Source organism: Gymnodraco acuticeps, unplaced genomic scaffold (assembly GCF_902827175.1).
Source record: "Gymnodraco acuticeps unplaced genomic scaffold, fGymAcu1.1, whole genome shotgun sequence".
Classification (NCBI taxonomy): domain Eukaryota; kingdom Metazoa; phylum Chordata; class Actinopteri; order Perciformes; family Bathydraconidae; genus Gymnodraco; species Gymnodraco acuticeps.
This window is the reverse complement of record NW_022991863.1, coordinates 25001-42208: the sequence shown is the minus strand read 5'-3', so window position 1 is coordinate 42208 and position 17208 is coordinate 25001. Positions and strand designations below refer to the sequence as shown.

Sequence of the window (17208 nt, the reverse complement as noted above, 5' to 3'; positions counted from 1 at the left end):
AATTCAAGATCCCCGAATTTTTTTCTCCCGATTCCGATCTTTTGAAAATCACGTAATCGGCTCCGATCACGTGATCGGATCGGGACATCTCTATTCTCTACCTGTGTTTTTAATTTTTGTTTGACTTTTATGTACGCACCACGACATCAAGTCAAATTCCTCGTACGTGTCAACCGACCTGGAGATAAACCTGTTTCTGATTCTGACAAACAACAACCTTTGTGTTTTTGCACCACATTACAAATATCAAAGTATCTCACGTTGTAGTGAGCGAGCGTGTTGAGTCTCTTCCAGCGTCCTTCCTTCTGAGAGGTCAGGTCGAGGTCAGACAGGATCTGACCCGTGGAGCCCGGACGCCACTCTGAGGAAACGTGAGGAAATACATTTAATGAGTGTTTTTCAGAATATGGTGTTTTATAATAATGTTTTTTATAGATACAAAAAAGTCAAAGGCACTGAAGTATACTACATGGCAAAGAAAAGACAACAAAGATCCCTAAAAACTAACAATTTGAAATGATGAAAAGAGAAAAATGCATTAAAATAGGTAAAAAAACGAAAGAAAATCTAATTTCGTCCTTAAATTAAATATAATTTCCTTATTTCTTTCTTCCACTAAGTCTCACAGTAACCCTGCAGTTCCACCATGAACCAGCAGGAGGCGACACACACCTAATTTGTAACATCAACTTATCTTATTTCTAGAAATATAATAATTTTTACTTGTGTGTGTGTGTGTGTGTGTGTGTGTGTGTGTGTGTGTGTGTCGTACCCAGAGCAACACTCTCCACCTCTGGTCTCTGAGAGTACGGCAGGTTCCTGTACACCTGGTCGATGATCTTCTCCTTCACCTGCAGGACCACACGTTTAAAATGTACCTCACGAAACGTTTATCGTATATCGCCTACCAGTAAGTGCATTCACCTGTGTGATGGAGTCGCAGCTCAACACCTTCACTGGAGTCACGTCAGGACCCTCCCCGTGGACCAACACCTGCAGAGTCTACACACACACACACACACACACACACACACACACACACACACACACACACACACACACACACACACACACACACACACACACACACACACACACACACACACACACACACACACACACACACACACACACACACACACACACACACACACACACACACACACACACACACACACACACACACACACACACACACACACACACACACACACACACACACACACCTTTGAAACCCTTAAAAAAGCACATCTGCTACTATAAGCAAACTGGGCTGCCTGCAACTAATAATGTGTGATTGATAAAATAGTATGTGTACTGTGTGTATACTGTGTGTATACTGGGTGTATTGTGTGTACTGTGTGTGTACTGTGTGTAAAATGGGTGTCCTGGGTGTATACTATGTGTCCTGGGTGTATACTGTGTGTACTGTGTGTATACTGGGTGTACTGTGTGTACAGGGTGTATACTGTGTGTACTTAGTGTATATTGGGTGTGTATTGTGTGTGAACTGGGTGTAAACTGTGTGTACTGTGTGTGTACTGTGTGTATTGTGTATACTGTGTGTGTCCTGGGTGTGTACTGTGTGCATACTGTGTGTAAAATGGGTGTCCTGGGTGTATACTATGTGTCCTGTGTGTATACTGTGTGTACTGTGTGTATACTGTGTGTGAACTGTGTATGTAATGGGTGTATACTGTATGTGTCCTGGGTGTATACTGTGTGTACTGTGTGTGTACTGTGTGTATTGCGTATACTGTGTGTGTCCTGAGTGTATACTATGTGTCCTGGGTGTATACTATGTGTCCTGGGTGTATACTGTGTGTGTACTGTGTGTACTGTGTGTATTGCGTATACTGTGTGTGTCCTGAGTGTATACTATGTGTCCTGAGTGTGTACTATGTGTGTACTGGGTGTATATTATGTGTATTTACCAGTACTGAGTACTCCACGTCGTCTCCCAGCAGCCCCGTGTCGTTCAGAGTGTATTTGGCTTTCTTCATCTTGGCGTCCACCGGCCCTTTCTCCACCTGATGCTTCAGAGCCTTGAACAGCTTGTAGAGAGGCTCCCCTGCCGTGTCCTGGTCACACGATCATATCACACATTACAAATGAAATATAATAGACGTAATCTATACTGCAATTAAACATAATTATAAAAAAGATATGTTTGGATACTGGCAGGACTTATTCAGGGTTTAGGGAATAAACTTATTGAGCTGCAGATTTTTAACCCAACATAACAAACACACTTTCTGGTATGAGGATGTTCCATTACAGAAACTCTGAGCTGCTGCTGTTGGTGGTTCCCAAAAGCACAAACAAACTAAAACACAAGGGGCAACACAACTGATTTCCACAGAAAAGAGAGACAGAAGGAACAAAGAAAGAGGCAATTATAACTGGAGAGGAAGGAGAGAGAGAAACAGATCGAAGAACAGTCAAAAGAAACGGAGAGGAAGAAAATACAAATATATATATATCCGTTACCCTGAGGAACTGATAGATACAGATGGACATCCAATTACAGAGCATCCTCTCCACCACCGTCTCCGACCTGCACACACACACACACACACACACACACACACACACACACACACACACACACACACACACACACACACACACACACACACACACACACACACACACACACACACACACACACACACACACACACACACACACACACACACACACACACACACTATTTTAAAGGGACAGTTCAACAATCTGGAGAAAACATGTTTAATTATTATACATTTTGTAATTTAAAAAATCTATCAAAGCTCCTCATCACTGAGGACCTGACAAGGACTCTTCACACCACCACCACCACCATAACGGCTCGACAGCGGCTCTTCTTCCTCCGCAGGCTGAGGAGGTTCAACATGGACTCCAGGATACTCTGCAACTTCTACAGGTGCACCCTAGAGAGGACCCTGACCTTCTACAGGTGATAGAGAGGACCCTGACCTTCTGCAGGTGCACCATAGAGAGGACCCTGACCTTCTACAGGTGCACCCTAGAGAGGATCCTGACCTTCTGCAGGTGCACCATAGAGAGGATCCTGACCTTCTACAGGTGATAGAGAGGACCCTGACCTTCTGCAGGTGCACCCTAGAGAGGATCCTGACCTTCTGCAGGTGCACCATAGAGAGGATCCTGACCTTCTACAGGTGATAGAGAGGACCCTGACCTTCTGCAGGTGCACCATAGAGAGCATCCTGACCTTCTACAGGTGCACCCTAGAGAGGATCCTGACCTTCTACAGGTGATAGAGAGCATCCTGACCTTCTGCAGGTGCACCCTAGAGAGGATCCTGACCTTCTACAGGTGCACCCTAGAGAGGATCCTGACCTTCTACAGGTGCACCCTAGAGAGGATCCTGACCTTCTACAGGTGCACCATAGAGAGCATCCTGACCTTCTACAGGTGCACCCTAGAGAGGATCCTGACCTTCTACAGGTGCACCATAGAGAGGATCCTGACCTTCTACAGGTGCACCCTAGAGAGGATCCTGACCTTCTACAGGTGCACCCTAGAGAGGATCCTGACCTTCTACAGGTGCTCCATAGAGAGCATCCTGACCTTCTACAGGTGCACCCTAGAGAGGATCCTGACCTTCTACAGGTGCACCCTAGAGAGGATCTTGACCTTCTACAGGTGCTCCATAGAGAGCATCCTGACCTTCTACAGGTGCACCCTAGAGAGGATCCTGACCTTCTACAGGTGCTAGAGAGGATCCTGACCTTCTACAGGTGCTAGAGAGGATCCTGACCTTCTACAGGTGCACCCTAGAGAGGATCCTGACCTTCTACAGGTGCACCCTAGAGAGGATCCTGACCTTCTACAGGTGCTAGAGAGGATCCTGACCTTCTACAGGTGCTCCATAGAGAGGACCCTGACCTTCTACGGGTGCACCCTAAAGAGGATCCTGACCTTCTACAGGTGCTAGAGAGGATCCTGACCTTCTACAGGTGCTCCATAGAGAGGACCCTGACCTTCTACGGGTGCACCCTAAAGAGGATCCTGACCTTCTACAGGTGCTAGAGAGGATCCTGACCTTCTACAGGTGCTAGAGAGGACCCTGACCTTCTACGGGTGCTAGAGAGGATCCTGACCTTCTACAGGTGCTAGAGAGGATCCTGACCTTCTACAGGTGCTAGAGAGGATCCTGACCTTCTACAGGTGCTCCATAGAGAGGATTCCTCGTGGATTCATCTTCTTATTACAGACACATGCATTTCCTAACATTCGGTCTATTTGCTGTAAAATGTATTATCTCTTGGATTTCCACACGGCATCTATTGCACGTCTGTCCGTCCTGGGAGAGGGATCCCTCCTCTGTTGCTCTCCCTGAGGTTTCTCCCATGTTCCCTTTAAACTGTGGGTTTCTCTGGAAGTGTTTCCTTGTACGATGTGAGGGTCTAAGGACAGAGGGTCAAAGGACAGAGGGTCTAAGGACAGAGGGTCAAAGGACAGAGGGTCTAAGGACAGAGGGTCTAAGGACAGAGGGCCTAAGGACAGAGGGCCAAAGGACAGAGGGTCTAAGGACAGAGGGTCTAAGGACAGAGGGTCTAAGGACAGAGGGTCTAAGGACAGAGGGTCTAAGCACAGAGGGTCTAAGGACAGAGGGTCTAAGGACAGAGGGTCTAAGCACAGAGGGTCTAAGGACAGAGGGTCTAAGGACAGAGGGTCTAAGGACAGAGGGTCTAAGGACAGAGGGTCTAAGGACAGAGGGTCTAAGGACAGTACATTTCAAAGCCTCTTTACTTTGACTTGAGTAAAGAAGTTTAGTCAGTACTTCTACTTTCACCAGAGTACTTTTAAACACGAGTATCTGTACTTCTACTGGAGTAACGGATGTGTGTACTCTTGTGTAAATAACTGAATGTTTCTAGCGTGAGTTCTCGTGCTTCCTGACCTGCGCAGCATGAGTTTTGGGTTTTTGTTCTGCACGTGTTCGTCCATCAGCTCCAGCAGCAGCGTCCTCATGATGTCGGTGTAATACTCCAGCTTCCCGTGCAGCGCCACCGTCAGCAGAGAGGCGAAGTAACCGCGAGCACGGGCGTTAAAGTCCGGACGGCTCTCCAACGTACGGATGAACTACGGGACATAAATACAGAGGGGTTTATATTAAAGACATGGCTGTGTTTGAGCCACGAAGAGACGTATTGATCTTGGGAAGAAGTCTGAATGCAGCTCATAATCCATTAAAGGGAAAATATAGTGATAGTAAATATAATAATAATTGTAATTTCGTTATTTTATTATCTTTGGGTTCATATTTGTAATTAAGAAAGCCGATTTCCACCAGTAAAAGTGAAAAAATCAGATAAAAGCTGATACAGAATTAGACATATTCTCCTTATTATATATAATAATAATACATTTCATTTTACAGCGCTTTTCCTAGTGCTCAAAGATGCTTATATACAATATTTAAACTCATGGAGGTGCTAGAGTAAATGTCAACGGGAACAATAAATGGATTAGCCGTGTTTCTCTCACGTTGATGAGGAAGGGTTTGCTGTTCAGCAGGTTGGAGAACTGGTTCAGAGCCTGAGCCACGATGGCCTTTCGGGCTTCTGGGATTTGTATTTTCCCGGTGATCATGGTGTCGTCCGAGCCGTCCTTCGTGGGCAGAAAGAAGTTCCGGTCGGTGTACGTTTTATAATCCAGGAAGGGGATCCGCGCCTCGCTCAGATCGCTGGTGTGGTCCTCCATCTCTATCATCAGGTCTGACGGGAACAGAGGGGAAACAGAAAATCATTTTTATTTGTATTTTTATTAATATTGTGTTATTCTAATTTATAAAATTATTATTGTTTATTTATTAATATTATAAATTATTTTTTATTATTCTGTTAAGAAATTCTTCAAATTTAAAACATTCACCGTTTTTTGCTGTAAAATGTTCAATTCAATTCAAAACCTTTATTTATCAGGTAAAATCCCATTGAGATCAATGATCTCTTTTTCAAGGGAGAGCTGCAGCAGTAGGTTCCACAAGAAGACATAAACAACAGAACAACAAAAGGACATCATTCAGCAAAATGTACAGGGATTACAATTTACATATTTAACCACAAGTACAGGTACCAACAGCATCTGATTGTGTAGCATCCAACCGAGCTTTAAAAACATGTAGTGGTACTAGCTTGGTAATTCTCCATTCTTTTTGCAGACTGTTCCATGTTAGTGGAGCTGCACATCTAAAAGCTTTCTTCCCTAAGACAGTCCTAGCACTTGGCACATTTAATAAAACCACAGCATGCGATCTCAGGCAATAAGTACTTTCAATTCGCAGAGAGATCAGGGAGCAGATATAAGATGGTAGTTTATCCAACATGGCTTTGTAAATGAAAAAGTACCAGTGACTGAGCCTCCGTACAGTAAGTGATGGCATAACTGCCTTGGTATACAGGGTACAGTGATGCGTAAGTGCTTTGCAATTCGTCAAACATCTCAGTGCACTGTGATACGCAGCATCTAACTTGCTCAGGTAATTGGCAGGTGCATTCATATATAACAAATCACCATAGTCCAGCACAGGTCAAAAGGTCTCAGAGCCTTTTCCTGGCCTCAAGCGAGAAACAGGACTTATTTCTGTAAAAGAAACCTAGCCTAACCCTCAGCTTTTTAAGCAGGTTATTTCCATGAAGTTTAAAAGTGAGACAATCATCAAACCAGATACCCAGGTATTTGTAACAGGTAACCACTTTGAGTTTTGTTCCTTGCGTAGTTACAATATCCAAAGCAGTCTCCGGTGTATTTTTAGCTTTAGCTTTAGAAAAGAGCATTACAATGAATAAAGTTACCAAGATATAAGTTGTATATATGTATAGGTTAAATCATATTTAAACTTAAAAAACAAATACTTTAAAAGATAATTCAGGTTTTTCACACTATAATACATATCAATATAATTAGCATCATTACAATACACTCGCTGCTATATATATAACTATGTGCAATATTATATTATTAGTATTATTAATAATGCTATGATAACGTGCAATTACGTAACTGCCACTACGTTTTATTTTCTGCACTACTAAATACTGCTAATAATGATTGCATTGATTGTGTGACCATCTGTGTTTCATGTTGTCTGTGGATGTTTAATTGTTCTTTGTGCTGCTGTGTTAATTGTATTTTGTTTCTCTGGCACAACAATTTCCTTCAGGATGAATAAAGAATTATCTTATCTAACATTTAAAAATGAAAACACATTTAAAATGACAGATAAATAAAACTTAATTTCATGTCTTCAATGCATCTTTTGAGCAGAATGTTTCACAGCCTGAGGGGAGAAGCACCTAAAGCTCGTCTCAGGTTGTAATATTTGTGTATATTTGAGTACCTGTGAACTCCTTCTTGCAGCGGTCCCGGACGCTCTCCTCCAGATTCTCCAGCTGGTGTTTCACCTTCTCGTATTCCCGCTCCGCCTGCTGGCTCTTCCTCCTGTCACACACACACACAATGAGATATATTACACACCCCTACACACACCCCTACACACGTCTAATTGATGTTTATCTCTGACCTGTAGCAGTAGACGGAGATGGCGATGAAGAAGAGCATGGGGATGATCACTGAGGGGATGATGATCTCCAGAGGGATGTCTTTACTCTGAGCGTAGTAAACGGAGCCCACCTTCCACTCCCCGTGACCGAACTTCACCTAAAGAGAGACAGAATGCTAGTTATACAAATATTAAGTTACAAAAAATAAAAAATCCGAAGGAACTCAACACATGAAGGGAAGTTTGTGTTTACCACGAGGTCCAGCAGGTCGTTGGTCGTGTCTCTGCGCTGACGTTTAGATCCAGATGTGGGCTGAGAGGAAGGAGCCTCCAAGATCAACTTATCATCCTACACACACACACACACACACACACACACACACACACACACACACACACACACACACACACACACACACACACACACACACACACACACACACACACACACACACACACACACACACACACACACACACACACACACACACACACACACACACACACATTAAAGGATAACACATTTACAATATAGACAATCCTAAAGTAAAAAATTATCACGTCAATATGTATAAAGAGACACATATGGATCCAGGTGGGTGTAAACAATCTTACAGGTGCCTTTCGAACACACACACACACACACACACACACACACACACACACACACACACACACACACACACACACACACACACACACACACACACACACACACAACACACACACACACACACACACACACACACACACACACACACACACACACACACACACACACACACACACACACACACACACACACACACACACTATAGGTATATGCACCTGCAGGATGTTGACGGGACAGGAGGAGACTCCAACGAAGGCCTGCGCCTCTTTGGCCGTCATGGCTTTAGAGAAACCTCGACCCTGAAAACACACGAAGAAGAGTAGAGTGAAGACAACATAATATGCACAATGTAGTTATTTTTGGTCGGTTTCCCCCCTTTTGTTGTTGTTTGTAGTCATTTTGTGCATCTTTGTAATTATTTGTGTCCTTTTTTTTGTTATGAGTCATTTTGTGTCTCTATCACTGTTTGATAATGTATCTGGTTATTGTTTTGTCTCTATATGGTGACTTTGAGTGACTTTGAGTGTCTTTTGCTCATTTGTGGTTGTTTTTGTGTCTCTTTTCAGTCGTATTTGGTGCTTTTTGAAGTTAAATGTTGTCTTTTCTAGTACGTTTCGTCCCTTTGTGGTATAGCTTTTTCAATATTCAAAGATTCAAAGGTTTTATTTTATTGTTTTATTGTCATAAGCTATGGCAATGAAATTCTTCTGACCTGAGCTCCTCCAACAATGCAACATATATAATAAAATACAAAAATACAAAATAAAAAGTAGTGCAAAAAGTCAACAGAATATGAAGATAAATAATGTCTCTTTGTGGTCAGTAACCCATCCATGAGACAAACAGCACATTGATGTCTTTTCTGAATAAAAGCTCACGTGGACGATGATGACGCTGGTCTCGGTGATTACGTTCTTCAGCAGCAGGTCGAAGGAGGGGTCAGGATGGTAGTCGAAGCCTTTCAGCTCTTCCTTCTCGTCGTCCAACCAGAGGACAGATCTCAACGCCGTGCTGTCGACGCAGCAGTTCACCGCCGGAGAGAGAAACTGAAGCATCGTGTCGTTCTTACTCACATGCTCCTGAACAAACTGCACAGAAGGAAACATCCAGCTGTGAGACGACATTTTAATTCAATTATTCTACTGATGTTCAGGTGTATATCAGTATGTAGTGTCTCTACTTTAAAGAGTCCTCTCCTGCTGATGTTCAGGTGCATATCAGTATGTGGTGTCTCTACTTTAAAGAGTCCTCTCCTGCTGATGTTCAGGTGCATATCAGTATGTGGTGTCTCTACTTTAAAGAGTCCTCTCCTGCTGATGTTCAGGTGCATGTCAGTATGTGGTGTCTCTACTTTAAAGAGTCCTCTCCTGCTGATGTTCAGGTGTATATCAGTATGTGGTGTCTCTACTTTAAAGAGTCCTCTCCTGCTGATGTTCAGGTGTATATCAGTAGTGTCTCTACTTTAAAGAGTCCTCTCCTGCTGATGTTCAGGTGTATATCAGTATGTAGTGTCTCTACTTTAAAGAGTCCTCTCCTGCTGATGTTCAGGTGTATATCAGTATGTAATGTCTCTACTTTAAAGAGTCCTCTCCTGCTGATGTTCAGGTGTATATCAGTATGTAATGTCTCTACTTTAAAGAGTCCTCTCCTGCTGATGTTCAGGTGTATATCAGTATGTAGTGTCTCTACTTTAAAGAGTACTCTCCTGCTGATGTTCAGGTGTATATCAGTATGTAGTGTCTCTACTTTAAAGAGTTCTCTCCTGCTGATGTTCAGGTGTATATCAGTATGTAATGTCTCTACTTTAAAGAGTCCTCTCCTGCTGATGTTCAGGTGTATATCAGTATGTAGTGTCTCTACTTTAAAGAGTTCTCTCCTGCTGATGTTCAGGTGTATATCAGTATGTAATGTCTCTACTTTAAAGAGTCCTCTCCTGCTGATGTTCAGGTGTATATCAGTATGTAATGTCTCTACTTTAAAGAGTCCTCTCCTGCTGATGTTCAGGTGTATATCAGTATGTAGTGTCTCTACTTTAAAGAGTACTCTCCTGCTGATGTTCAGGTGTATATCAGTATGTAGTGTCTCTACTTTAAAGAGTCCTCTCCTGCTGATGTTCAGGTGTATATCAGTATGTAGTGTCTCTACTTTAAAGAGTCCTCTCCTGCTGATGTTCAGGTGTATATCAGTATGTAGTGTCTCTACTTTAAAGAGTCCTCTCCTGCTGATGTTTAGGTGTATATCAGTATGTAGTGTCTCTACTTTAAAGAGTACTCTCCTGCTGATGTTCAGGTGTATATCAGTATGTAGTGTCTCTACTTTAAAGAGTCTCTCCTGCTGATGTTCAGGTGTATATCAGTATGTAGTGTCTCTACTTTAAAGAGTCCTCTCCTGCTGATGTTCAGGTGTATATCAGTATGTAGTGTCCCTACTTTAAAGAGTCCTCTTCTGCTGATGTTCAGGTGTATATCAGTATGTAGTGTCTCTACTTTAAAGAGTCCTCTCCTGCTGATGTTCAGGTGTATATCAGTATGTAGTGTCTCTACTTTAAAGAGTCCTCTCCTGCTGATGTTCAGGTGTATATCAGTATGTAGTGTCTCTACTTTAAAGAGTCCTCTCCTGCTGATGTTCAGGTGTATATCAGTATGTAGTGTCTCTACTTTAAAGAGTCCTATCCTGCTGATGTTCAGGTGTATATCAGTATGTAGTGTCTCTACTTTAAAGAGTCCTCTCCTGCTGATGTTCAGGTGTATATCAGTATGTAGTGTCTCTACTTTAAAGAGTCCTCTCCTGCTGATGTTCAGGTGTATATCAGTATGTAGTTTCTTCTACTTTACAGAGTCCTCTCCTGCTGATGTTCAGGTGTATATCAGTATGTAGTGTCTCTACTTTAAAGAGTCCTCTCCTGCTGATGTTCAGGTGTATATCAGTATGTAGTGTCTCTACTTTAAAGAGTCCTCTCCTGCTGATGTTCAGGTGTATATCAGTATGTAGTGTCTCTACTTTAAAGAGTCCTCTCCTGCTGATGTTCAGGTGTATATCAGTATGTAGTGTCTCTACTTTAAAGAGTCCTCTCCTGCTGATGTTCAGGTGTATATCAGTATGTAGTGTCTCTACTTTAAAGAGTCCTCTCCTGCTGATGTTCAGGTGTATATCAGTATGTAGTGTCTCTACTTTAAAGAGTCCTCTCCTGCTGATGTTCAGGTGTATATCAGTATGTAGTGTCTCTACTTTAAAGAGTCCTCTCCTGCTGATGTTCAGGTGTATATCAGTATGTAGTGTCTCTACTTTAAAGAGTCCTCTCCTGCTGATGTTCAGGTGTATATCAGTATGTAGTGTCTCTACTTTAAAAAGTCCTCTCCTGCTGATTGTTCAGGTGTATATCAGTATGTAGTGTCTCTACTTTAAAGAGTCCCTCTCCTGCTGATGTTCAGGTGTATATCAGTATGTAGTGTCTCTACTTTAAAGAGTCCTCTCCTGCTGATGTTCAGGTGTATATCAGTATGTAGTGTCTCTACTTTAAAGAGTCCTCTCCTGCTGATGTTCAGGTGTATATCAGTATGTAGTGTCTCTACTTTAAAGAGTCCTCTCCTGCTGATGTTCAGGTGTATATCAGTATGTAGTGTCTCTACTTTAAAGAGTCCTCTCCTGCTGATGTTCAGGTGTATATCAGTATGTAGTTGTCTCTACTTTAAAGAGTCCTCTCCTGCTGATGTTCAGGTGTATATCAGTATGTAGTGTCTCTACTTTAAAGAGTCCTCTCCTGCTGATGTTCAGGTGTATATCAGTATGTAGTGTCTCTACTTTAAAGAGTCCTCTCCTGCTGATGTTCAGGTGTATATCAGTATGTAGTGTCTCTACTTTAAAGAGTCCTCTCCTGCTGATGTTCAGGTGTATATCAGTATGTAGTGTCTCTACTTTAAAGAGTCCTCTCCTGCTGATGTTCAGGTGTATATCAGTATGTAGTGTCTCTACTTTAAAGAGTCCTCTCCTGCTGATGTTCAGGTGTATATCAGTATGTAGTGTCTCTACTTTAAAGAGTCCTCTCCTGCTGATGTTCAGGTGTATATCAGTATGTAGTGTCTCTACTTTAAAGAGTCCTCTCCTGCTGATGTTCAGGTGTATATCAGTATGTAGTGTCTCTACTTTAAAAAGTCCTCTCCTGCTGATGTTCAGGTGTATATCAGTATGTAGTGTCTCTACTTTAAGAGTCCTCTCCTGCTGATGTTCAGGTGTATATCAGTATGTAGTGTCTCTACTTTAAAGAGTCCTCTCCTGCTGATGTTCAGGTGTATATCAGTATGTAGTGTCTCTACTTTAAAAAGTCCTCTCCTGCTGATGTTCAGGTGTATATCAGTATGTAGTGTCTCTACTTTAAAGAGTCCTCTCCTGCTGATGTTCAGGTGTATATCAGTATGTAGTGTCTCTACTTTAAAGAGTCCTCTCCTGCTGATGTTCAGGTGTATATCAGTATGTAGTGTCTCTACTTTAAAGAGTCCTCTCCTGCTGATGTTCAGGTGTATATCAGTATGTAGTGTCTCTACTTTAAAGAGTCCTCTCCTGCTGATGTTCAGGTGTATATCATGTAGTGTCTCTACTTTAAAGAGTCCTCTCCTGCTGATGTTCAGGTGTATATCAGTATGTAGTGTCTCTACTGGGCCATGTCTCCATGCTTTAATACTTATGTAATTGACACACACCTGTACAGGTGTGGTGTTCTGTGAGAACTCGTCGTTAGCGGACAGGACTTCCATGGTGGCTCTCTGGATCAGATCGAAACCGCTTCCCAACACCACAATCCTCCGACCACCGCTACACACACACACACACACACACACACACACACACACACACACACACACACACACACACACACACACACACACACACACACACACACACACACACACACACACACACACACACACACAACACACACACACACACACACACACACACACACACACACACACACACACACACACACACACACACACACACACACACACACACACAGAGAAAAATAATAATAATAACGATTACAAAGTATTTAAATAGTGTTGGTCAAATGGTTGGAGCAGCCTCATCTCATCTCAGCAAATACATTGTATTATTTATTTTTAAAGTATTTTTTTCATTGAACATTGTCCCCCTCACTTGGCTTTATATTTTCCATATCTTTTATCCCACCACAGCTCTAATAATAAACCATCACCTTTATTCAATAAAACCCCACCGTACCAACGTCTTAAGCACACACTCACCATAGGAAGCTGCTCTTGGGGTTAAAATCTGTGATCTTGGGGTTTTCCGAGTACTGGTAAGCGGACGGAATTTCCTTCGTCGTGTTTGTCCCGTATTTCACCGCCACCGCTAACTTCTCCGAGGGAACTTTCTGCCCCCGATATTTCCCCGTTTTACACGAGATCTCAGAGCCGAACTTTAGCCTGAAAGGGAGAAATAAAAGCGTTTAACTATCCCAAAAGTATTTAAGAAGGTTACTAGAGAATTGTAAAAGTAGTAACAAAGTATTTGCACTCCACGACTTCCCACCTCTGTGTAAAGGTTTACAAATGAGCTGCTTACACTTCACAGGGAACTCCTCCGACAGAAACAGAGACATCGTCTTTCGTGGCGGTGTCCAGGTGTGTCCCCGTGATGGTGATCAACGTCCCCCCGGCAGCTGGACCCTTCCCTGGGAGCACAGAGGAGGGTATGGGGTCCTGGAGGAAGAGGGAGATACATTATGAGCTTTTAAATGTCTTTTTTAGCATCTCAATGTCTTTCAATGAACTTTGAAGCCAATACTTTTCTACTTCAAGAGGACTTTTAATTTATTTTCTTAACTTTGATTATTAATTAGTTTTTAATACAATCTGTGTTATTGTTCAGAGCCTCCCCCCCCCCCCCCCCCCCCCCCCACCACCAGTACAGCTTCGGCATGAGAATAATTTAACTAAAATCAAAGACCCGTCACACATAATGTCAGTGACGGAGAAACAAAGGGAAAATAAAATGAGAATTAAACATTAACGGCTGCCGGTAGGAACGCTTTGATCCAAACTAAAGCAGATATTGAAAGCAAAATAACTCCCAAAGTGTAACTTAAAAACAAACAGGACTTTTATCAGCTTCTGTGCTTAAGGAATATTAATTAAAGCCGCTCAGCTTCCTGTTTGTTCAGCGGCAAACAAAACCACAGCGGATATGAATTCCTCTGAGGATAAAAAAACGGCTTCGGAAAAAATGTCGGGAGAATTAAGAGACAGCAGCGGAGAGAGGAGTTATTTGTGCGGCGTGAATATGAATGCAAAGAGACGACAGCGTTTTCTGTGTCGAGCAGATTTTGGTTTGTTGGTGTTTCAGATTTGTTCTGGCAGACGCGAGAATACATAACCAAAGAGAGACGAACTGCAGCTCTGCAAACAAGACGAATAACACAAATAACACAGAGGCACAGGAGGGAATACATCCGAGACACAAAACAAGCAGATACTTTCAGATTTTGGTAAAAAGCAGAAAACAATATTCAATCTTATGGATCAATGTATAAAACAGAAGAAAAGTAGGCCTCTTATTTATATTTTGAAGCTATATTTATCATGTTGATAGTCCAATACCTTGTTATATCCAGGTGTATATATATATCAGTATGAAGTGTCTCTACTTTAAAGAGTCCTCTCCTGCTGATGTTCAGGTGTATATCAGTATGTAGTGTCTCTACTTTAAAGAGTCCTCTCCTGCTGATGTTCAGGTGTATATCAGTATGTAGTGTCTCTACTTTAAAGAGTCCTCTCCTGCTGATGTTCAGCTGTATATCAGTATGTAGTGTCTCTACTTTAAAGAGTTCTCTCCTTCTGATGTTCAGGTGTATATCAGTATGTAGTGTCTCTACTTTAAAGAGTCCTCTCCTGCTGATGTTCAGGTGTATATCAGTATGTAGTGTCTCTACTTTAAAGAGTCCTCTCCTGCTGATGTTCAGCTGTATATCAGTATGTAGTGTCTCTACTTTAAAGAGTCCTCTCCTGCTGATGTTCAGGTGTATATCAGTATGTAGTGTCTCTACTGTCTCCATGCTTTAATGTTCAAAAAGCTCTTTATTGTTCTCATACTGTCTGTGCTGCAGCACCTCTTTTCACCCTCTGTCTGAAACCAGAGCCCAGTCTGCTCTGATTGGTTATCTGGCCGGCTCTGTTGTGGTTAATTAACCGCTTAGAGATGTCCCGTCCCCTGACGTACAATGTGTTGGAGCGCTAGCCAATAGAAGTACAAGTGTTTTTAGTGCAGTGTTCAAACGTACCCGATATGTGAAGAAAACCTTTGACGTCCCAGTCCTCCCTCCCTCTCCCTCTACTTCCACTTCCACTGCCCCGCTGAGCGAGGGTTCAAACGGGAGGTCAGAGGGCGGCGCTCGCCTCGCAGGGCCGATCTCACACACCACACTGTGGACACAAGACTCAAGTTAAAGTATAGAAATAACTCATGACAGATTTAGCTATTAGTTGAATTACATCTGTAGTCCCTGTAGTGTTTCATCAACAGTAGCATCTAAGAGCTTTACCTTCATATCGTGAAACATAGTTATGAATATCATCATCTTAAAGGTGGGGTAGGTCATTTTGGAGAAACCAGCTCGAGTGCGCTAGAATTTGAAAATACACAGCCGGAACAAATCTGCCACTTCCTTACAGAGCCCCTCCTCCAACACACACGAACGCGCACATGACCAATGAGGGCACGAGATAAGTTTGTGCCCAGATAGATGAGAGTAACAAATGCGTCACTTCCGGCCAAAAATTACGGCTCCGCCCACTTTTGGGGGAAAACAACGCTGTCAGTTGAACAGCGGTCAATACAAATTCTGAAGTTTTTGCCAATCCGATCAGAAATGAAAGAAAACCGGAGACTTTTGGATCTTCAAAGAGCCCGATTCCAATGGCCAGACAGGCAAACAATTGCATTAAGCCATTAGAAATCGACGATCGGGCTCGATATATGGTTAAATATAGCAGTAGGCTATCGATTTTCATAGATGAGAGTAACATCTACGTGACTTTACGGCCCCGCCCACTTTTGGGGGAAACAACGCTGTCATTTGAATGGCGATCGAGCCTGAAGCCACAGAGCTCTTCTTTACTGTCCTTTCTTCTTAGAGGAAGTTCAGAAACACTGAACTCTGGATTATTTTTAATGTTTGAGGTGCAATAAACGACACAGCAGCTTTTTGGCATGATAAAACTATTATGTTCTGCCTCGCTCATGAGAGTAACAGCTGGAGAAATTACAGCCTTGCCTACTGATTTTAATTTAACCATATATCAAGACCGATTGTCGATTACCAATGATCGAATATAATTGTTTGCCTGACTGGCCATCGTAATCGAGCTCTTTGAAGATCCAAAAATCCACGGTTTTCAAAAAAATGTGATCGGATTGGCAAAAACTTCAGAATTTGTATTGACCGGCATTCAAATGACAGCGTTGTTTTCCCCCAAAAGTGGGCGGGGCCGTAATTTTTGCCCGGAAGTGTCGTAGGTGTTGCTCTCATCTATGGAAGGCTGACAGGCAGGTAGGCCATCCAGTTACTTTAGCCGGGCCGGCTCAGATGATTGGTCGTGCTTTTTACAGCGCTACGGCTTCCACAGATGACATTTTTTAATGGATTTTTTGTCTAAGATATTAATTGCTATCGGGATGTTTAGAGCATTCCATGGAATATAACAAAAAGTGTATCTCGAGCCGGTTTCTCAAACTTAAATTAATAATCTTTTAAGGGTTTTTCTTGAAAGTGAATTCCTCCATCTTGTGTGCAAAGTAGTCTTGGAAACCTATCATGATTTTTAGATTTACAGACTGAATTTGGCGCATGAGGTGTGCATGTTGTTGTGTGTCAGCTGTTACCTGGTGGAGACGGAGTATCTTTCCTTCTGATGCAAACAGTCCACTCCGGCCACCGTGATCTTCCTCACGTCGTCGCTCTTGACCCCCATGTTGGAGCCTCTGATGGTCACTGAGATCCGTCCGTTCAGAGGCCCGAACCGAGGGAAGATCTGCGGGGAAAGAG

General features: G+C 42.6%; 1 protein-coding gene across 1 annotated transcript in view; it reads right to left on the bottom strand.

The window, feature by feature from the left end:
* Positions 1 to 260: 260 nt before the first annotated feature.
* Positions 261 to 17208, bottom strand: part of LOC117535449 (plexin-B2-like) — a gene marked incomplete at both ends in the record, with an annotated part of 41369 nt that continues 24421 nt past the window's right edge. Inside the window, 17 exon segments of the mRNA XM_034199904.1 lie at positions 261 to 361; positions 773 to 851; positions 925 to 1002; positions 1935 to 2081; positions 2491 to 2557; positions 4931 to 5112; positions 5518 to 5747; positions 7373 to 7473; positions 7556 to 7692; positions 7788 to 7883; positions 8363 to 8446; positions 9026 to 9235; positions 12845 to 12956; positions 13409 to 13591; positions 13731 to 13867; positions 15445 to 15586; positions 17046 to 17194. Coding sequence (XP_034055795.1) covers positions 261 to 361; positions 773 to 851; positions 925 to 1002; positions 1935 to 2081; positions 2491 to 2557; positions 4931 to 5112; positions 5518 to 5747; positions 7373 to 7473; positions 7556 to 7692; positions 7788 to 7883; positions 8363 to 8446; positions 9026 to 9235; positions 12845 to 12956; positions 13409 to 13591; positions 13731 to 13867; positions 15445 to 15586; positions 17046 to 17194 — 2235 coding nt within the window.